We start from the raw sequence: 23,412 nt of genomic DNA, 5'->3' as shown, positions 1-23,412 counted from the left end.
TGGTGGCGGCAGTGGTGATTTGTGTTATACCTTAGTTATTAAACTGTTCTTATCTCAACCCGTGGGAGCTGCATTCTTTTGATTCTCCTCCCCGTCCCTCCAGAAGCGGAGGGAAGAAAGGGGGGGGGGGGGGGGGCAGTAGACTGCGTGGTTCTGATTTACAGCTTGGGCTTAAACCACGACACCTTGTTATATTTGATCAAGTTACTCCCTGCCCAACTCTCCAGCCTGTCCAGGTCTCGCTGGATGGCAGCACAGCCTTCTGGCGTGTCAGCCACTCCTCTCAGCTTAGTGTCATCAGCAAACTTGCTGACAGTACACTCAATTCCCTCATCTAAATCGTTGATGAATATATTAAATAATACTGGTCCCAGTACTGACCCTTGAGGCACTCCACTAGATACAGGCCTCCAACTAGACTCCGCCCCATAGACTACAACTCTCTGGCTTCTGTCCTTCAGCCAGTTTGCAGTCCACCTCACCACCCAACCATCCAGTCCACACTTCCTCAGTTTAGCTGTGAGGATGCTGTGGGAGACTGTCAAATGCTTTGCTGAAGTCAAGGTAGACCACATCCACTGCTCTGCCATAATCCAACCACCTTGTTATTTCCTCATAAAAGGCTATGAGGTTGGTCAAGCATGACTTCCCCTTGGTAAAGCCATCCTGACTGCCCCTAATGACCCTCTTATCCTTGATATGCCTTAAGATGGCACCAAGGATAAGGTGCTCCATCACTTTCCCAGGGATGGAGGTGAGGCTGACCGGTCTATAGTTACCCGGGTCCTCCTTCTTGCCCTTTTTGAAGACTGGAGTGACATTTGCTTTCCTCTAGTCCTCAGGCACCTCTCTCGTTTCCAAAGACTTGGTAAAGATGATGGAGAGTGGTCTAGCAATGACTTCCGCCAGTTCCCTCAGCACCCGCGGGTGCATCCCATCTGGACCCATGGATTTATGGATGTCCAGATTGCTCAACTGGTCCCTAACCCATTCCTCATCGACTAAGGCAAACTGCTCCGTTGACCTGACTTCATCTGAGGTCTCAGGGGTACAGGGCTCTTCAGGACTGCCTCCGGCAGAGTAGACAGAAACAAATAAGGCATTCAGTAACTCTGCCATCTCTGTATCTTCTGCCACCAGGGCACCCATCCCATTCATCAATGGGCCTACATCTGAAGGGTTTCACTCAGCTTAGTGAGGTGGTATGGTGCAACCAGTTATTCTCGGATCTTTAAAATGAGACAAACTCTGTACAATCAATAATAGGTCAAAGAATGACGTGGTACAGGAATTAGTTTGTTCAAAACGCTGATAGTATGTAACCTTTGGCTTATTACAAATTGCAACACACCCTGATGGTGTTAAAGTTTCCTGGTATAACCACACACGTGATTCTACTCATGGAATTGCCCTTTGCAGTTTCTCATGCAATGTTTAATCCTTAGCATAGACAGGTGATAATTTTAGTAATAGTGACTCTGGACATGTCAGTCCTGCAGTCCTATAATAAGCTCTGCGATATACATATTTAAAGTAGCAGTGAAGCTTTCTCAAGAGGCAGGAAGACAAGCACATAGCATTAAGAATGTATAATGCACTATATTATACCTACAGTACAATGTACAGGGTATATACAGTAAGTACCAACAGCACCATAAAACTCCCTGCTTTAACAAGTATACTTGTCATTGCTGACCCCAAGATAATATTAAAATCACAAGTAGTACAAACAGTAGAGCCTGAAAATCACGACCCAAGTTACGTGTTCAAGCTAGTGACATACACAAACTGGAATGGCAATACTAAAATAGCTCACACTATAGCTTATGCAAGGAAGAAGTACATAAAAATGGTTAATCAGGGCTGGCTAGTTGCAAGTCATATTTAATCCAGCTGAGAAACTGGATTGACCAAGTTCACATGCAGTTTTCTTCAGGAAAAGGAACCAAAGGCTTGTCTATTTGCCAAACATGATTGCCTAAATCCAGCAAGTACACCCTCCAGGTTCTCTAAGCACAAGCTTGCTTCTTCTGTTTCTTGCTTTTAGTCTTCCTTGTGGCACCAAGCCCTCCAGTCTCAAAAGTCATTTGTTTTAAGGGATAAGGGAAAGGCTACAGCTTAGGGACAGACGGGGCACTTGTTATGTGAAATAAAACTCTATTGGCTTTAAAACCAATAAGCCTTCCAATTTTCTTACCCATCCTCTGTAGGCTATAAAATTAAATACTCTCTAGTATATGTCTGAGCAGAGGACATGATTTGAGTTCTGCTATGTGCATCTGCTAGAGGGAAATTTATTCTGGAGAGCCAGAAGACTACACTGCTGGAGAGCCATTAGGACTGGAACTAGGTATTGTAGGACATGGATGGGATGTAGACAGGCCTCAGGGTACAGTAATGTTGAAAAGGAACAGACATGCTGCCTACCTCAAGCTATACCAGCTACCTCCTTCTATCTTTAACCCCTGCTCCACACCACTGCCAGTGACTCCACAGCAGCTCACCACCTCCCTTAAGAAAATACTCCATGGGGAGATACCCTCCCACTATGATGAACACTGTGCAAGTACTTAAAAGGGTGGGAAAGAGAGGAAGCAGGTGCACCACATCTCCTAGGGTCACAGGGTGAGGAAGACAGAGGCAAGAAAACAGTTTAACAGCAACTGTTGTGGGGTTAAAAAAGATGAAGTTATACATCCAAATAACTTATCCTTTCACATAAAGGAAAAATGCAAGAAGTGAGCAAGTGCATATATTGACATGTGATCTAATTGTTTGGTCCACTCAGCTAGCTATTGCCTAGCCAAATAGATATAAAATAACATCATTCCATGCAGAATCCTTTATCCTTTTGGTCTGAGGTCAATACAAAACAGAAGACTACAGAGGGGAAAACAGAAAAAGAACGAGAGAAACCAGATCTATTACACTTATTTCTGTGGATCAAACTGGGTACTTGACCCTTGGCCAATTATGAGAAGTGACCCCTTCAAGAGACAGGGCAAAAGATCAATGAAATGCATTTCTAGACCATTACTTGGTGCTCTTCTTAAGGCATTCAGGTCACTTGACAACTGCAGGTTCTTTCTTATGCAAAGATATATAAGCCTCTTTGCAAGGGATTAATACCAATGGGCAACAGGGAGAACTGCAATTTCTAAATAAGCATCTGTGTGCCCAAATTCCTGGGACACATACTCACAACCTTTGCATCATGGTCAGGAGTAACTATTCATTATTATGATAGCTCCTCATGGCTGCTAACAACACTGATGCTACATTGGTTTTGTAGGTTTCAGTTTTTCTGGTTGGATGGTGGTGGTTTTTTGAGCCTTTTTGTTTGTTCTGCACCAGTTCCTACTTTAAATGGCTTTGTAAGTTATTCATCTTGATCTTTCTATAAATGCTGAAACTTCAAAGGTGGAAGTTTCCATTATTAGTTACAAGGACCGCTACTTTCTTTAATGTAAAGCATTTGGGAACTTTTAATACCATTCCAGCTAGTATAGAAAACATACTCTGCCCTGTGTTGTATATTCTAGTATCAAACTTTTCTCTCAAAAATGAGAGTTGCTCCCGTTATAGTTTATGTTCACTTTAAAGCAAACAACAAGACCACCTTCAATAAAAGAAACAGCTAAAACAACGATCAGGAAGCAGCTATGACCTCATCTACGAAGGAATGTTTTTGTCTTGTTTGTTTGGTTTGGTTTTGGGTTTGTTGTTTTGTTGGTGTTTTTTTTTTTAATGAATTAAACAGACATCAGATGTTAATATAACACAGCACTTAACTTTTACAGTGCATATCAAAATCAGGCAGTGAAAATGACTGCCATGGATTTATTTCTCTAGAGAAACCTAAGTATAAACAAGCGTATCACAACATGAGCTTAAGTTTCAGTTGCCATTGGTAACATGGTAAAAGCCATAACTGTTATTTTTGCAGAAATTTACCACTTCACACCAGTTAAGAATCAGGTCTGTAATTTATCCAAATAACACAGAGTAATACGAAGCCATTTGACAAAATGTTTGTTGTTCTATTTCCAATTCTGCAGTAGATCAAGAATGTGCTATCTCACTGGAAAGTTTCTTAACAGTTTGGTTACACGCAACTGCGTGGAAATTGATTTCAGCTAAATTCCACCTTCTGATCCTTTCAATCATGGCCTTTCACAATTAGGGATTTCTAACAAAAGAAACATGTAGCTGGCAGCAATGTTCATCCACTCATTTTCATCTCCTTTTGAAAACTACATCTCTGTTAACATATTGAGCTTCAAACGAGAAAGACTGTCTTCCTTTTTTGATGAAATTCAGGATCTCAAACATCTGTCCCAAACAGCTCAAGCACCTTAAAGGGATCTTCTTTTCTCATACTGCCACTATTTACAGATCTAGGTAAGTTAGTGCTTGTTGCAGACTAAGGTTACTTAGGCCTAATACAAGATTACACTTAACAACAGGATTTTCTCACATTGCTTTCTTCAGTCCAGTTTTATATGCCTCAAGTGATCAGGTTTCCTCAAGCTCTGTAAACAATTCATGCATAAAGCTAAAGCACTCGTGGCTTTTGAATCCTCCCAAGGCACCAACCTCTTATCTGGTTGTTTATGCATAAAAAAAGTACATGGTATTTTTTCCCCCCACTGAACACCTGAAACAGTTAGATTCACTTACCTCCTGACAGTCGGGACTGGGTAGATGCACAACAACCAGTGACACCAACGTATCAATTGTTTCCAACTCCTGTTGGTAAAAGGTCTGAATTTTGTTTTCTAATAGAAAGCCTTTCACTTTCTCATGCAGCACATTGATCGAGAATGTCTGACCCTCCAGGCCACTACAAGAATACACAGAACATGTCAAAAGGCAAGAAATAACACTCTCAGCGTTTGTTTAGTTACCTAAAGTTAGCCTGCTAGACTAGCTTGCAAAGATCTAAAGCTGTTTTAGTGTCCTTAAAGAATCCTTTAATTAAACCAGACCATTTTTATATGCAATAAGCATTGAACTGTTCCTCTTAAATCATTTGCTGTAACAGTGTTGTGCTTTTAAGATCTGCAGTCTCTGAAAACACACTACATGCATCAGACCTTCCAGTAAACATCCAGCCAACCTTAAACTGAATACAGGAACAGGTGGGTGTTTGAATCAGTTCATTGAGGTTATGTCTGTGACTTGATGATGACAAGGGCAGTAGAAGTTGAGAGCATTCCAATGGAATAGCTCCTTACCCTTACACATAAAATCAGGCAAAGATGCTCCTCCATCTAATCTGTTGACCTCGCCTTCAAATCTTGCTCAAAACCCCAGCTTTTTTACTAGAAGCAAGAGATCTGTACATAGTATTTTACCCCCTTCTGAATACTCACTTTGGTTCAGAGTTCTATTTCTTTTCACAGATTATACACAGGTATCTGTGCATAGAAAGGTTGGACCAGATGATCCTTGAAGGTCCTTTCAACCTGGTATTCTGTGATCTCATCTGTGTGGTTTATCAATTATTTGGGAGAAAAGGAGGCTGCTACTTTACGCGTATGCAGAGACTAAATCACAGTTGGGCCCTGTTCTACCTTTCTCCACAGTTATTACAATAAGAAATAAACAATAATAAAAATCAAACTTTGTCCCAAGACCAGTCTGGATACTGCATTTACCTCTGTCCCTCCTCAGGGCCTTGGAAAGGTTTATCATAAACTTCTCTATAGAGACAGGGGAGTTCCAGCATCCTTGAAATCTGAACATCACACACAGGATCATCCACTTTATCTGGAGCAGTAAAAAGAAAGCACATAGTTGGCCAGGACTGCCATACCAATCTTATAAGCAAGAACACCTGAGGCAACACAACAGAGCTTCCCATGCCAGCATTAAATTGACAAATTTTGTTCACTTCTGCTTTTATAAAAACAAAACCACAAAGGCCACTCCTGGTTTTACAGTTTACAAGGAGGTAAATGGCCTGTTGTGATACATTGCAGATCATGCTTTTGTCTGACAACTTATTTAACCAGAATTTATGATCTCTATTTTACCTTTCAGAAGCCTTTATCCATTACATAAAGTTAACACATAGAAAGGAGCCTTTTTTTGGGCCAAAGCGAAAGGAATTTAGAGACTATTTGAACTGCATGGCTCTCCTTTACTGAAACAATGGTGTTATTACAAGCCCTTGAATGGGTTATACATTCATAAATCTTCTGTCTGGAAAGGAGGTTGAATTCCCTCTCAGGTTTTAATTAGAGCCAAAAAAATCTAGATCTTCTGCTAAGCTACACAGGTTTTTTATAAAAGATGGGCTTCCCCCCAAGGAACCATTTTTGTATTGTCTCCAAGATTTCACTGGGGAAAACTGACTTTTACACAATAGCACAGGCACAGAGAAGAAGTTACGTAACTGGGAGCTCGCAGGGTGCAATGAGTGGACTTCAGAACCCTGCTGTCTGAAGAGCTGTTGGATACAGGGGCAGCACCTGCACACAGGTGTGTGCCCTAGTGCCTGAAGATGAGGCTTCACTTTCCAATCATTCTGCAGAACCAGAGAGCTTGGAAGAACCTTGGCTTCCAGTGGTACAATGTGCCCATATGCTGCCGTCTGCCCGCAGAATGGATTATATCAGCAACTGTTTCTCCAAAGCAGCTAATGCTCTTGATGAAGTGTGACATAAAACATCACCAACTCCCTTCCCATGGGCTTTGGCTGTTCTACTTCAACACAAAGAAAACTGAAGCACAAGTCACTCTTCACAGATACCAAATCACAGTATTTGCATAGTATTCTTGTATGCATGCTAGTAATATTTTACAGTTCATTTATAAATGAGGCATTTTCCAGGAAGGCCTCATTTACAGGCAGTCTAATCCTACACATTTAGTACTGTGCCTTCTAACCTTCCACTGCTAAAATGGAAATAAAGACATACAGATGTAAATCCCTTTAGAAAAATAAGGTGCCAAAAAATAAAGTGGAAATGATCCAGTGAATTACATACAGCTTAGATCATCTCACGAACTCAGACAACTATTCAGACAAAGATACACGTCACAGGTCCACAACACTCACAAAAACATGAAGCCCGAATTTCTCTTTGTTGCCTGTAGGTTCGGATGTGACCTCTGACCCTGACAACATCCCCGATCTCCAGCTTAGTTTTCTGGCTCACCATTTCTTGGAGCTTCTTTATCTGCTCAAGCACAGTAAGATTGCTGGGTGTGCTTGGACGACCTGCAAGAAGTGAGGGAAAGGAAAAGGGGCATTAAAGCCAACAGGACTGTCCTTTTGCATTCACCTAAACATCCCAGGACTCACGTTATTAAAAAAGGGTTGAGGTCCCAGGCCTTAATAGATCACCCTGGGAAAGTGTAAAAGGGATGAGGAGGAGATACTGATTTACTACTGAAAATGCTGTAGGTGGGTTGCAAAGTTGAAACATTAATTGAAATGGGTTCTGTCATTTTTGATTTTGTCATGCTAAGATGGATGAGAGGTGAAAAGAAAGGTCAGCTGAACTTTTTACATAAGAACATGAGTCATCTGAGGTGTGGCCAAAGTATTCATGTGATGCAATTTGAAGTCTACACTGAGATGAATGAAACTTGACAGAACTTCATATTTACATAACACACCTTTACAGGAGAGTAAATTCTTCATAACGTAAAACCTGATTCATGATCCAAGTATCCCTGATCACAATTACAAAGGGCTGGAAGGAAGTTTCCTCTCCCCCCAAGGAGCTATTTTCTTTAGGAAGGTACAAATTAATTGTTTTCCACTAATAACACAGTGTCCATTCAAGCACTGCTGATGTACAGGTAAAATGAGAACACAAAGTTGAAAGAAGCATTCTCAGTCCTCATTCTATTTCAAGCAGTTCCTCATAAAAAACAGATTTGATTGTGGATTCCCATTATTTTTTTTTTGAAAGCTGTGCCACAACATCACCTCTCTGAAAGTGAGAACTGACTTCTAGATTCCAGTTGCAGTTGGGATTGTTTCTATCAATTGTCATACTGTTGTTAAACAGAAGTAAGAATTATCTGTCTATATAACTGGGCTTGTTCCACAGACAAGAATTTTTAACTTTAACATCAAGTTTTTCTCTCCTCATTCTATGCGTAGATAACCCTAACACCAACACATGACACTAGTAACATTTATTTCAGTAGGATTTCATCAGCTCTGTATCAGGGTTGTCAATCTACCACAAGACCTTTTAAGGTCAAAAAAAAAAAAAAGAGTGCATTCCATACTTAGACCTATGAGAAATGGTGGGAGAAAAATCAAAGAGAAAACCAGACACTAGAGACCTCTTCTGTTACTGAATGCAATAATAGATTAATTTCAAATGCACAACTTCTGCACATTTAGAACTTTCCCAAATCATAAAAGACTGCTGGCATCCTCCCACTGTTTTACGCTACTTTCAAGTTCAGCAAGGATAGTATATGTATGAGCAGAGGAATATGAATGCAAACAAGAAAACAAAGAAGATGAATGCTGAAACCACTGTATCACAAGAGTGGGGAAAGTATACCAGGTTGCTGGTCAATAGATTAGCTTTGGAAACAGAAGCTGTGGCATGTGGCAGGTTTTTTTTCCAGCCTAATGCCTCACTAGATGAAGTCACAAAAAGAACCATAAGAAGGATTCTCTGAACAAGATCATAACATAGAATTGAAATACTGTATTACTCAGATAAGGAAAAGGCTTGACAGGTCATAGTGTAGTGCTTTTATTGGCATCACCATTGGACACAACATTAAGAGTAATATGAAGACTCTCAAAATGGACCATGCTGTAGGAAGTGATGGTTTAAATTAAGAAAAGCATTGAATTTGCTCTTCTGCAAGTTTAATCATTTAGAAAATTACATAAGAGAGACATAAACAAAAACGTACAGTCAAAAAAGGAATCATTTATTTGTCAAATTACCTGATGAAGATGCTTCTGCTACCATGGGATTTTTCCAGCAGACACAATTTATAACTCCAGTACTATCATCCACTGTAAAAACAAAATAAAATTGCACGAATGACAGAATAAGAAAGGTAGTGATGTTCCAGGAGGTGAAAGAGACATAGATATGTAGTGAGATGACTACAAAGGATATTTCATTCCAACTAGTCTGAAGGGAAAAGTAGGTGCTCAATCCCTGCTTAATACCTCTGAAGTAGTCTCAACAGTCATTTCAGCCATGGAAGTAGCTCAGCACCAGGTACATGCTTATGTGCATAGTGGGCAGAGTAACAGCTATAATCTCAAAAAATTTTCAAGTACTCATTTAAAATATGAGGCTTCAGTACCCATACTGGTACTAAAGGGTTTTAATCTCATTGACAAGGGTCACAAGAAGAATCAGTGTTGAAAGCTGAAGCCAGAAAAATTAAAACAGGAAATCAGACACAAACCACAGAAACATTACTGTAACAGTGAGAAAATAGCACTTCAGCACTGGGGGATACAGTCATGTGAGTAGACTAGGAGGGCTGCTACCTCCAGCTACATTGGTTTCCATGCTAACAATGTGCACAAAGCCTGCTGGTCATCCCTATGCAAGATGTTCCAGAGAGCCGAAAGGCAGCTCCTCCAGCCAGGAAGGACAGGAGACAGCACATGCTTGTGGTTCTGCTCTAGGCCAAGAATTCCCAACTTAAAGCACACATACTGGTGGCATGTAAGACACTTCCGTTTCTAAAACTGCTTAACACCTTCTCCAGAGCACAGGAGCTATCTAGCTTTTCCTGTTTCGCTAGCACTTAATCAAAGTAAATTTGAGGATTTCTGCCCAGGCACTGCATTGTCAAGGACAGTAGAGAAAGACAAAAGCCAAAGAAAATGAAAAAACTAACAGAAGAATCAACAGTTCTACAGATCAAGAGACTGTATATAGATGGCATGTTCAATCTACACTCTTCACTAAAAAGGCACTAAATGTTTGTCAAACTACAGCAAGGATCATGTCTCACGTTCAGCTAATGCTCCAAGTACCTTGCTGCTTGAATGGAATCATCTTCAAGACAGAGCTTCCACTCTTCACAAATTAAAATTTGCAATTTTCTTCTGCTCCTTAAATCAGATCCATGACTACAAAAGTAACAGCAATGTTTATCAGGAAGGTACTGATTGGTACCTGCAGTCATTTCCTTTGGGAACCACAGCATCAAAGCATAATGCGTTTGCATTGTCTCACTTTTTGAAACAATCTCCCTATTTGGGGAATCTAATTTCAAATCACCATCTTGCCTTCCTGTTTCCCAGTAGTTTAGTTGCATATTCTTAGTAACAGACACAGAGCATTTATAAAATGCAGGCAATTCCAAATTCCATCACAAAAGTACACTCAGCTCATTGCTATCATCCTTTTGAGATGCTGTGGTCTGCAGCTTTAATTTTGTACCAGAGTACAGATAATGATGTAGCTGGTAGGATTTCCTCCTCAGTATAGACAAAACACAACTATTTTGGTAGAAGTCAGAGACCCCACATACCATGTCACTAAGAAAGGGCAGATGACATTTTGCTATTATATTACTGCAGCTTCTAGATATTCCAGCTTGCAACTGGCTGTTGCACCAACTGCGACAGACAGGCTTCCTAAAAAGAGCTTAGAAACAAACCAGACTGAAGGATTAGGAGGCTGGACTCCTCCTCATCAATGTAACAGCTGAAAACAGCTGAGTCCTGGAGAGACTGACCTGTTCTTGACCACACAGGAAATCCGGTAGCAGAGGAAAACTCTGAAGCAAAGTTTTCCTAGCTCACAAATAAAAGCTTTGAGCAAAAAGACGAACAACTCCTCAAGCACAGATGAATGAGAACTCTTGCAATTGTATTCTAATTAGACAGGAGAATGATAATCTATTTTAAATGCACTCAAAGGGTCTACAGGCTTTTGAAAACTTCCTGTGCTCCCTGTGCCACCCTTCCTCATTTCTGTGAGTTTAAAGTTCTTTTTGTTTTAGTGTGGGTTGGTTTTTTGGGGCTGTTTGGCTTTTTTTAGCTCTTACATAAATGATCCAAGGGGTACCAATCTCAAAGCTACCTGGTAAATGAGATAATTGTGATCCTTTTTATTTCCTCCTGACAAAAAGAGTATGGTTCCTGTAGGGCCTGTGTAAGCCTAATGAGATCCCGGTGAGATGTTTTTAGTTTGTTTTTAAGGCAAGTGCATTCGGCCTCAAAACAGCTTTGGAGAACACGGAAAACCACAAGGGATGTTTTGTTTTGGTAAAAAGGAAAGGGAAAAAAAAACAAGTCAGAGGTCAGAAAGGTGCATTAGATAAAATATAAGCTTGTTCAAAGTTACACTTTAACTGGGTATCTTTCTCCTAATTGATGATGACAATAGCAACAATCAATCACATCAACATGTCAAAATCAAGTTTTACACATGGTTGGGTTTGTTTGTCTGCTTCTTTAAGCCTAGAAAGAGCCAATTTACTCTCTTACACTATTGTTATTTTGTCACCAGTTCAGGCTGTATGGTTTTCAGCACACAGAAAATCAATCTCTGGGATTGATTTAAGATCAATCACAGAATCTTAAATCTTTCAATTAATGAAAGATGTAAGATTCTCTTAAAATAAGCAGTGTATATTCTGAAGTACACAGGAAATGAGGGAGGGAGATAGTGGGAGTGACACAAACACATTTCAGTTCTCCATCAGAGAAAAATTAGGAAGGTGGAATTGCTTTGTAAGTCACTTTTAAGCCGACGGGAAGCAAGCAAGTACTGAGCAGCGTGAGGCAGTTCAACCGATGAAACATCAGCTGTGTGACTCACAAACCAGGGGCTGTTGTACCCAGAGAAGCAAGAAGTTACAAGCAGGAAACTCTCTAAGAAGTTACAATTTTACGGGTGCAGAGTCAGCCCGCCTGTGAGGGAGAGCAGGCTGAGGAGGGCAGCCTGAAAGCTCAAACCAGGAACTGCTGGAACAAAGATTGGAGTTGGACGTGGAAGGACAGCAGGAAGCCAAGCTCTCTGAGAGCTGTACTTAGAGGTTGGCTGATCTAACACTAAGGCCTTAATTCCATGACTCTGCAGGTTCTTTTTATTTCTATTCCTCTCTTTTCTGCCACAATCAAATATTTCCAGTAAGTTTACATTTGAGCTAAAGCCGAGAGCAGGGTGGGAAACCATGGCCCATAGAATTGCTTTTACCTTGGTCATTTTGATTCAGCCTTTCTCTGTTCTCATGAAGCAATAACTGCATTTGCATACTAGTGCAATGAAAGAATAATAGCTGGCGTTCAATTAATATTTCAACATTTCATTATATCCCCACCTCTTAACTTAGGTGCTTGTTCAGCCTGTGCTACTTAAGTGCCCAAGAAAATGGCACTTCAAAATATTTACTGTCAACTCATTTAGCATAATGGCAGGGTAATAACAAACATCCAGAAATTAGACTTAAAAATAAACTAGAAAATATCCACTTTAAGAAACTTGCAGGAACATCTCTATAGAGCACAGAGCCAACACTAAGCAGCTGCACCCAGTGTGGGGTACACTATATGCATTAGTAGATAATGCTACTCTGCAGCAGTGTGATGCAACTGCAGGTGCTGTGGGAGCAGAGACCTGATTGTCAACTGTATCTTCACAATACTCCTGAGTTAGGGAATTGCTGCTGACTCAATTTCATAAATAAGGCAACTGGATAAGAATAGGGCCTCCATGACTTGCCTCCATCAGGTGGAAACCCATGGCAGAGGAAGACATTGGACATGAGTCCTTCAAGCACTTCAACAGGATCTATGCATTTGGCTCCCCCTTCCTACTGTGAGATGACCTCCCCCTTCCCTGCTTTTGAAACTTGCCACATCACTCTGCTTTTTCTCCAGATGAAAAAGACAGCTGAACAAAATGACAATCAGATGTTTCCATGTTAAAAGAACAGCCTATTAGGAAAAGCAATAGGGAGGAGACAACTTCCAGCTGGTGTTGGTAAGGACTTTAAGCCTAGGCTTTAAGGGTTTGTTACCCGGGTAACTATAGACCGGTCAGCCTCACCTCCATTCCTGGTAAACTGATGGAACACCTATTAGGAAAAGCAATAGGGAGGAGACAACTTCCAGCTGGTGTCGGTAAGGACTTTAAGCCTAGGCTTTAAGGGTTGGTTACCTGGGTAACTATAGACCAGTCAGCCTCACCTCCATCCCTGGGAAACTGATGGAACACCTTATCCTTGGTGCCATCTCAAGGCATATCAAGGATAAGAGGGTCATTAGGGGCAGTCAAGATGGCTTCACCAAGAGGAAGTCGTGCTTGACCAACCTCATAGCCTTTTATGAAGACATAACAAGGTGGTTGGATTATGGCAGAGCAGTGGATGTGGTCTACCTTGACTTCAGCAAAGCATTTGACAGTCTCCCACAGCATCCTCACAGCTAAACTGAGGAAGTGTGGACTGGATGGTTGGGTGGTGAGGTGGACTGCAAACTGGCTGAAGGAGAGAAGCCAGAGTTGTAGTCTATGGGGCAGAGTCTAGTTGGAGGCCTGTATCTAGTGGAGTGCCTCAAGGGTCAGTACTGGGACCAGTATTATTTAATATATTCATCAACGATTTAGATGAGGGAATTGAGTGTACTATCAGCAAGTTTGCTGATGACACTAAGCTGAGAGGAGTGGCTGACACGCCAGAAGGCTGTGCTGCCATCCAGCGAGACCTGGACAGGCTGGAGAGTTGGGCTGTGAAAAATGTGATGAAATATAACAAGGGGAAGTGTAGAGTGTTACATCTGGGTAGGAACAACCCCAGGTTCCAGTACAGGTTGGGGAATAACCTATTGGAGAGCAGTGAAAGGGACCTGGGGGTCCTGGTGGACAGCAGGATGACCATGAGCCAGCACTGTGCCCTTGTGGCCAAGAAGGCCAATGGCATCCTGGGGTGTATTAGAAGGGGGGTGGTTAGTAGGTCAAGAGAGGTCCTCCTTCCCCTCTACTCTGCCCTGGTGAGACCACATCTGGAATATTGTGTCCAGTTCTGGGCCCCTCAGTTCAAGAAGGACAGGGACCTGCTGGAGAGAGTCCAGCGCAGGGCGACTAAGATGATTAAGGGAGTGGAGCATCTCCCTTATGAGGAAAGGCTGAGGGAGCTGGGTCTCTTTAGTTTGGAAAAGAGGAGACTGAGGAGTGACCTTATTAGTGTACATAAATATATAAAGGGGGAGTGTCACGAGGATGGAGCCAGGTTCTTCTCGGTGACAACCAATGGTAAGAGAAGGAGTAGTGGGCTCAAACTGGAACACAAGAGGTTCCACTTAAACTTGAGAAGAAACTTCTTCTCAGTGAGGGTGACGGAACACTGGAACAGGCTGCCCAGGGAGGTTGTGGAGTCTCCTTCTCTGGAGACATTCAAAACCCACCTGGATGCCTTCCTGTGTAACCTCATCTAGGTGTTCCTGCTCCAGCAGGGGGATTGGACTAGATGATCTTTTGAGGTCCCTTCCAATTCCTAATATTCTGTGATTCTGTTACTGGTACTATGATGCTCAAGTTAGGTTTGTTAAGACTCTACACACATCTGAATATAAACAAACTCCTAACTGCTATTAAAAGCTGGCTCTAAGATACAACAAAACATACAAAAAATCAGAAAGGTTCAAAAAAGGAAGAAAGGACTTCTCATTTGCAGGCACTCTTAAATCCATTTCTATCTTACCAAAGAAACTGCATATATGTGTGTGTATGTATGTGTATATAATATATGTGTGTGTGAGAGGAAAATTGTAAGTCCAGTGGCAAAGCAATAACTAAAATTAAGATGTGCTAGATGACCCTGAACAAATCAGTTACTGTGTTTTAACTGTTTCTCTACTTTTGAAGTGGAGATAAATAGTAGCTTCCCTAAGTTTGCCAAATAATCCGAGCTGCAAATATACATTACATTAGGATAAGAGCACAGTTGTTTCAAGAACAATAATCAAATAAGGCAACTTTTAAGTTCTAACGGTAGATAAGATTAGAAGGCTGATAAGTGCAAGAAGAAACTTTTCTTACCTCCATAACTATAGAAGGCATCTCGCTCTTTCCTTTGAACCACTATCCCAACAACATCCACCTGTCTTATTGGATGTCTGTTATAAAAGAATATACCTAGACACAAAACATACTTGATAAGCGTAACTTACTTTCAACATCCTACCCTATACAAGGTCACTTTTGTCAGTAAAAAGGCTTACACTTTCTTATGTATTTAATGTATCTTGAATTACACAATGCCTAGTCATATGAAAAATCTCCTGGATCAGTAAGGACTGGGAACACTCAAAGAAACAAATATTAGCTCTACTTAGGATACCAAAACCTTGTTTTTGTAGAGTGTCAGAACTCTATTAACCTCTTCTTTTCTTGCACATTTGGACCTGAAAAATAGTTTGTTGGCTGCAGTTATTAGGGGTGTTTTAGTCGTTGTGTAGTTTCATTTCAGTTTGGGGTTTTGTTTGTTTGTTTTGGGGTTTAACATCTTCATCAGGCTTCAGAATAAATAATAGAACACAATGGAAGCAGTCTGAGCTTCTCACAGTGCAGCTGTTCCCGATTAAGGCAGAGCTTTCAAAAGGAAAACTAGCATAATTCTGTCTTTCATTTCTAAAAGAACAGGAGCCATGGGGGGGCAGGGGAAGAGAAACAAGCGTCTTAGATGGTGGCATACACTATGCAGTCATCATGGACAGCACCCTGAACTTCAGCCTCTGAAATAACAGCTTCTAAAAACAGCCCTTCAAAGCTATTTTTGTGCCTACATAAAGATGACTTAAATTAGAATAACATGTGAAAACGTGTCCAGGAAACAGTGAGGAATCAGGGCTCAGTGGACTTTGACAGCACTGAAGTTGCTACATGCCCTTTGAAGACGGTGACAAATGTTGTCAAGAAACACCAATGCAAACATTATACACTGAAGCTCCACAGGAGGAGAATAGGGCAATAAGCCCAAATCCTGGGCTGGCTAATTTTCAGTCAATGTGTTTTGTTCAGTTTTTGAATACTGCTGCTTCACTGAAATATGCTGGGATGTTCAATAACTGTCTTTAAAAACTAGGCAACTTACGGGACTAAGAAGGGAACATTTGGCTCCATACACTGTGGCAAGTCTTATTCTTACAAAGAGAAACACTGCAGCAAGGGAGTGAGAGAAAAATCAAAACCAAAATCCAAAAATAACTTGGCCTACATAGCTGGCAGGCTTAAATGAGCCTAGAATTAACTTGCTTCATGTAAAACAGACAAAACACCCAAAGTTTCAAAACAAATCACAGGTGATCAGCCAAGCAGCTCATAAACAGAGGGTCTGCTCATAAAAATCCAGTGCAATGTTTTGAGGATGTGTCTATCACTGTCATCTTAGAGCTGGCTGTAGTAATCGTGCAGTCACTGGTCAGGTCTGGTGTAGTGAATGTTTAGCAGGTCTGCCCACTTTTCTCTCATTCCATTTACCAGGACACCAATAAAAATTGCTATAGAAACTCTCAATGGAGATGCTCCCAGTGTATATAATTGTTCACTAAACCTTACAAAATCTCTACTAAAAAAAAAGGCTGAGCCAGTTTCTGGGTAATTCTGTGGAATGAGGACGCCAAGCTCTTGACTGTGCAAACAAGCAACATATTATTATGCTCATCTCCATCTGTAAGCCGAGTTTTGACAAATGACAGAACCAGATAAAACTGGTTCTCTCCATGCCCCTAAACTCACATTGAACTCCACCCTTACTCTTCGAGAAACTACCCAAATTTGGAACATGAAATTATATTTACACTTTCAAAAGTTGTTGAACTTGACTTCAAGGTGTAAATTGTTTCTCCTGCCAGCTTACTTATTCATATTGGTAGCAGTAAAACACATGTGACGCTACTTGCAAGCACCTCCAGTCAAGCTCCTAGAAACCCAGTAAATAACATGTTCATTAACATGCTGTTACCACAACAGGAAATCATAGCAGTGGTATAGGGGGCTCTAAATGCAGAGCTCTCTAGGGCAAGTTCTGGTCATGTCTTTAGCAGCATTACTAAGCACTGAGCTGTTTGCCATTGCTTTAATTATTATTACCTCCTTTTATGCTATTTGTAGCTTCCCTCACTTGTTGATAAGCTGTCACAATGCAGTGCTGCACGATAAGTCTGAGAAAAGCTCATTTCCATTATGTGTTGTAACAGAGTTTGACACCCACTCGCATTTCATGGCCTCTAAGACAACACAATTGCTGTTTTTATCTGGGAGGTTTTCCAGCCTTCTTGTCACCATTTATAGCAGGAGAGTAATTGGCCAGGTTTACTGCTTTCCTCTCCGTAAAGGGATTAGTCATTATGGCATCAAATCCTAATGCTTAAAAACGGAAAGAAAAAAACCTATTAGGTCATTCAGTCCATTTCCTCAGGGTCAGCGCAAGACCATTCTGTACAGTAAATTCCTGGCAATCTGTACAGTCAGGATATAAACAATCCCAGTGAAGGGCATCCCACCTTTTTCCTGGGAAGGCTGCTCCATGGTTTGGCAGATGTCATTCTAAGGATGTTTTTCCTGACATTCAGTCTGTGTCTTTCCATTCTTCCTAGTTACAACTCTTTGGTTTGCAACCATTCATTCCTAATTACCATTACTTACTGACTGATTTACAACCAATCATATATTTAGCTTCAGCTGGTCTTTAACAATCCCATTAAAGGCAGGAAACATCAACAGCAAACACCTACCTGCTTCCTTCCCAAAAGACATTTTTCTTTAGAGTTTCTGTTGTACAAACATTTGTTGCCAATAAATAAGATAAGCTGAAAAATGTCTGATTTGGTATATATACAGCACTAAGAGAATGAAAAAAGCTCGTGTGTTTGTTCTATGAAATACCATTTTATTCTTTAAAGTTTGATTTAGAAAATGATACAGGATTGCAAGCAAGCTTAGTTGTTCAAAATGTCAGATGCACAGGAAGCAGAGAAAGCTTGCATGCACCGATTTTAAAGGCTGATATCTTGACATGACAAATACCACTTCCTTAGGATCATCTTAGGAAAGAAAAGTAATAACAAAATTGAAAGTTCCTGAAGCAGAAGACAACTCACCTAAGTGAAAGAACAGGGAGAGAAGTGAGAAGGGAAATTAAAGGTAAGAAAGAGCAGGACTGTGTTTTCTAGAACTGTTCCTGCTTTTGTGAAAAGTTTGTTGATGCTTAATTTCGATTCCTCTGAATAGATTTTTGCATGTATATGTAACTAATGTCCAAGATCAAACTACAATCCTATTCTGCTAACATTGAATTGTTTCGTATTTGTTTGAAAACAATTAAAATGTCTCTAATCGAAGCAGGAACAGGTTTTTACCAGAAGCATTTGCTACACCAGTACTACTATATGACTGCACACTTTTAAAAGGCCTCTAAGTACTACTCACTCTAGTATAAACATCAACAACTGACTATAGCCTCGTTCTTTCAGTGGATTTAAGACAAAAGTATCCTATCGTGTTAAATAACAGAGGCATATATATGTACTGGGCTTTGCAGTTTTTGATGCCCATATGTACATAAAAATGGTTGCAAGAAGAGCAAAAAAACCCCACCACTCCTTCCTTTCTTCAACAATACACTGCTGTTATCCTTGCTGTTAAAGAAAAGTAAGTAAGAACAGCAAAACCTACAAGGCAGAGCATATTCAAAGAGCCAAATAGGTATACCTTGTCTCTATGGAGGAAAAAAAACAAACCAAAAAAATCCACAAACTCTGCTTAGGGTTTACTGCTTTTTCTCATTAATTCAAAGTAACCTGGGTTCCTCCCTGATTATCCTGCACCTTGTCAAGCTTCAATTTGGAGTCATGAACCCTTCTACAGCACAAAACTTTCTGAAGTCTATTTAAAGTCTTCATAGAGAAAACAGAAATTCAAGGTCAGACCCCTGTTGCTTTAGACAACATACACATGTGGGTGATATTGGCTGAAGACCAGCAGGAAACAGACTGCAAAGCATACAATTTCCAGCAACGGTTAGGAAATGAAAGGTGTGGTGTAAGATTCAGCACAGATGCCAGAATTTACAATAAGGTTGTTCAAGTATATGAAGATGTCAAGTGTCTATCATATCTGGAAATTAAGTAGACAAAACCTCAAAACCTGTACCTGTTTTATAATACCTTAATATTCAGAGGAAAAAAGCTAAACCACATACAGTCAGCCATCAACTCAAGATTTTGCAACAATGAGAAGATACATAAAATCCTTCTCTAATGTTGTAGAGACAGTGGAAAGATATAACACAGATGACCAGAAAGGACCAGCATTTTTAGAATTAATGTTATCAGAAAATAAAAAGCACTACCACACAGATGAAATACAACATTACCTTAATGTAAGAGACATTCTGTATCTATCTGTCTATATATATGAGAGGAAGAAAAGCCATTAGAATGAACATTTTATTTTCACATATATTTCACATGCAACCTGTTGTTCCCAGAATTGTTAAAGTTATTAATGTCACTTAGCCTTGGGGCATGGAACATTAGTGGTGTTCATGAAGCATTCTGCAATCCCTCAATAAAGAGCACAACATAAATCAATTAGAATTCTGCATGCATCATAATCAGCACATATAAGTACATACCTGGCACTTGTTTAGATTCTCTCATTTCTTTTATATCTTTAATATACAGCCTTGCAAATGCAAAAAATACAGGATCCAATCCCCAGCGCAGAGAAGGTGTCTCTTCTTCTTCATACTTCCTGGACTCTGACTGCATTCAAAACCTGTGAACACAGAAGAACTTGTGACTATTTTCTGCACAGGCAAAGAGCTGTCCACATACGTTCCACCTGTATGAAAAATAGCCTGGGATTTTACACACAGTAACACAGCAGAGCTGATAAGAGACACGGGAGCTTATCTAATACAATGTTATCTCTGTGTTACCACATGAAATATTCAAAGTGTCAATACTAAGCAGGATTGTGGGATACCAATTAGCTACTTTCTGCACCCTGGGTTATTTTTTCTCCCTATCGTTCTTTTTCCCTCCCATAAGATATTCTCCTCATCGTTCACCCTGTGCTTTATTGCAGCGTGGGGGAGGTTTATTTTCAATTAAACAAAAGCAGCTGGCCCTTCTTTATTTTGGACATACAGTCTCAATTAACTTTGTAATTGTCACTTTCCCTTTTTGCCTCTTCAGATTTCCCTGTTTAATACCTGCCATCTTCTGCTATTACCAGAGTCAGTGCTTTGCTTATCACAGAGTTGATGTGAGAAATAAAACACAGCAATCAATTCAGGAAGGATCCTTGTAGAGATTTGGAAGCTGAATATACTTTTTATTAGCTTCTCCTGTATGGATAGCTAATAAATTATTTATTAGCTTCTCCTGTATGGATAGCTAAAGCTTTCCAGGTCACCCTCAAATGGGTTTCACCCACTTACAGCTATAGGGCAAAGGTGGTGATTTTGAGGAGTGCATAATAGGGCTGAGATCTGGCAGCTACAGGAACAGCACCCTGCTAGGAATCAGCCGGTAGGAGACACTTCTAGCTATTGATGTAGAGGAAACATGCCATGAGTAGCATGATAGCATCTTGCTTCTTTGAGAAACAACAGAGCTTGGATTCTGTGTCATTTCTGTTTTCACACTTAAATTTTAATTTGAGGCAGAAAAACAGAGCGTAATGCAAAATGCCAAAGCGTTGCTGGCATCTACTCTATGTTGTGAAAAGAACTGCAGATGACAATTATATTCATTTCTAGGGTTTCTTCTTCTTTTTTTTTAAACAACAAAAGGTTAGCCATAGTTTGACCTTCCTTAGACCACTCATTTGTTTAGTTAGATGTTGAAAGTATCTGATTTAGTCAATGCCACCAGTGACTTTATCTTCAAGTAACAAACTACCTTTGTTTACACCTGGATTTATTCCTCTCCCTGCTACAGACAGCTTTTTCAAACCTACCCCTTCTGCACACACAACATCTACTCAAAAAATCTCACCACCCTTTTCTCCCTCACGTCTCCCCAAGAAACATATTTTTTTCTGCTGCTGAATTGCAGACACTGCTCAGTAGAAATTCATAAATTAAGCTTTAACTGTATGATCTTAATAATGCAAAGCTGCTATTCCTCCATATGGCAGTTCCTCGGTTGCTTGCTATAGTCTATGTCAAATTTAGACCATAAATTTTCCCAAGCAAACACATGGTTTGAACTTGTGTTTTACTTAGCATGCTCGTTTTCATAATGAAATTAGTCTTACCCATCCCTTTCTTTTTGCTTGCAGTCTAATACTAAGCTGCCTGCCTTGTCCCTATGCTACTGTTTTTATAGCTACTATTAAAAAAATAGTAGGGGAGGAAAGGGAAAATATAAAAGAAAAATAATAAATGTAGCCCAGCAAAACGTGATGGTGAATGAGAAGAGTTCACACATCAGTCAATAAACACACACACTATAGTCAATCACGGTTAACAGATAATGAGTTGGAATATGGAGAAGCACTACTTGGTCAGCGGCATCCCGCCTCCCACTCAGAGCCAGGAACCTTTAAGATGTAATTTTGTCCTCAATGGTGCTACAGTCCCCTTTCAGTGGCACTTTCCCCCTTGACAAGAAACATTGATACAATCAGACTGTTGTCCAGGATCATCTTTTACACAAAGTAATATTCCTTTCTGCACTGTAACCCCCACCTTACTCTGCATGGCTACAAAGTCTCTCATAGCTCAGCACCTGTTTTTTTTTCCTCTGGGACAGATAGCAGTCTGAGCTAAGCAGCCAAAAAGGGAGAATTGGGTAACAAGCCTGTCTAAATTTCTGCATTTCGCATGAACACATTGGAACAAAAAGCAGAAGTCACCCCTGCACATCCGAGGGGAAATCAATGAAGTAGCACCACTGGAGATTACAAATATCTGCATTTTTCTATTTCAGTAAACAGTTGTCAAACCTGAAATGCCCAAATGTTAACAGATCAATAGCCAGAAGTCCAAACACCACTTCTAGCTATTTAAGCATCTCTTTTAGCTATGAAGATTCTCCCCAAATATTTTATTTCTTCCCAATCCTGAAAGGTGAAGGATTTCTGCAGCAAAAGCTTTTTCTATCTCAGAAACTATGGGGAGCTAAATCTCATTCTGGAGCTTCTTTCTAGCTCCCAGGCCTTCTTACAGCTCTTCACTGGAGAAATTTATATCCATCACATTTAATTTCATGTAGAGACTGACTCTGCTTGGTTCAAGTCTGCTACAGACACACCAAATTTAATCTTACAGATTTGGCAAAGATTCCTTGACAACAAGTAAATTACGCCCCCAGCGCTATAAAGAGATCATAAGAGCTCTTGAAGCCCACAGGACAAATCTACTGAAGTCATGAGTTACAGACTTTCCATCCAGACCAGGCTGCCGCAGCGAAACCATACTCCAGCCACTCGCTTTCAGCAATGTCTGACAGACACATGAAGAACATTCTGCAGTGCAGTCTCCCCTTGGCTCTTCATGGTCCCAACAGCCCTCGCAACCGCCACCCAAAACCAAATCCATTTTCTTTCTTCCCTCTCAAGTAGCCAGTTGGTAGCTACATTTGAACAGTGACCGACTTAAAGCCAAAAGCTTGTGGCCTGCTGGGAGGAAAAGATACTTACTGCCTCCTGTGCTGCTTCCCACCCCATACTTTTATTAAAAATCCATTCTTCTTGTGGTGTTGTCTTTTTGCTCCTATAGCAAAGGATGTTCAGTCAGAGAAGCAACCTTTCCCAAAGTACCTAATTCTCAGTTAGTTTCCAAGCTTCTTTCAGGCAGATTGATAGTATTAGAAAACATAATTCTCACAAGGCAAATAGAATCATAGAATAGTTAGGGTTGGAAAGTACCCCCTGCCATGAGAAGGGACACCACACACTAAACCACGTCACCTAAGGCTCCATCCAAGCTGAGATAAAACACTTCAAATCCATTTCTCTTTTGCTATATAATAGCATCTTCCCATAAGCTTTTCTTAAGTTGGCACAGGAAGCCTCTGTCCCAGGCAGAATATTGCAGAGGTTAATTCATTAGTGAGTCATTCTGGTGAAAGGAGAACTTTCCATTATGCTGGAAGCGTTTTCAGCTCTTAACTGGTACCACTGGCGATATGCTATCAGCAAGGAAGATAACAGCTAGCCTGTACAAGGATGATCCAAGGGGCAAAGAGCCGGCATTGTGGAGATGCAAGGCATTATAATCAATAAGAACATAGATAACTCACAATAGACAATTCTGAGCAGATACTATATTACAAATGTTAAAGGATTAAACTGGCTTTTGCTTAAAGATGGTGAAAACACTTAGTAATGCAGAGTCCTAGCAAAAGGTCACCCTTTCTTCATTTTGTTTTAAATGCAGTGTAATGACTTTACAGTTGCTGTAGTGCAAGGAATTCAATCCTGCTATAGAAGA

General features: G+C 40.5%; 1 protein-coding gene across 1 annotated transcript in view; it reads right to left on the bottom strand.

Annotated features, from left to right (window-relative positions):
- Positions 1 to 19,738, bottom strand: part of STN1 (STN1 subunit of CST complex) — a gene marked incomplete at both ends in the record, with an annotated part of 29,889 nt that extends 10,151 nt beyond the window's left edge. The window contains 6 exons of the mRNA XM_080620888.1: positions 4,681 to 4,843; positions 5,661 to 5,772; positions 7,067 to 7,228; positions 8,936 to 9,007; positions 15,006 to 15,101; positions 19,603 to 19,738. Of these exons, the coding sequence (XP_080477014.1) occupies positions 4,681 to 4,843; positions 5,661 to 5,772; positions 7,067 to 7,228; positions 8,936 to 9,007; positions 15,006 to 15,101; positions 19,603 to 19,738 (741 nt within the window). The remainder of the gene's footprint in view (positions 1 to 4,680; positions 4,844 to 5,660; positions 5,773 to 7,066; positions 7,229 to 8,935; positions 9,008 to 15,005; positions 15,102 to 19,602) is intronic.
- Positions 19,739 to 23,412: the final 3,674 nt, after the last annotated feature.

Source organism: Psittacula echo (genome assembly GCF_963264785.1).
Source record: "Psittacula echo genome assembly, chromosome: 6".
NCBI classification, from domain to species: Eukaryota; Metazoa; Chordata; class Aves; order Psittaciformes; family Psittacidae; genus Psittacula; species Psittacula echo.
This window is presented reverse-complemented; position numbering and strand designations above follow the sequence as displayed.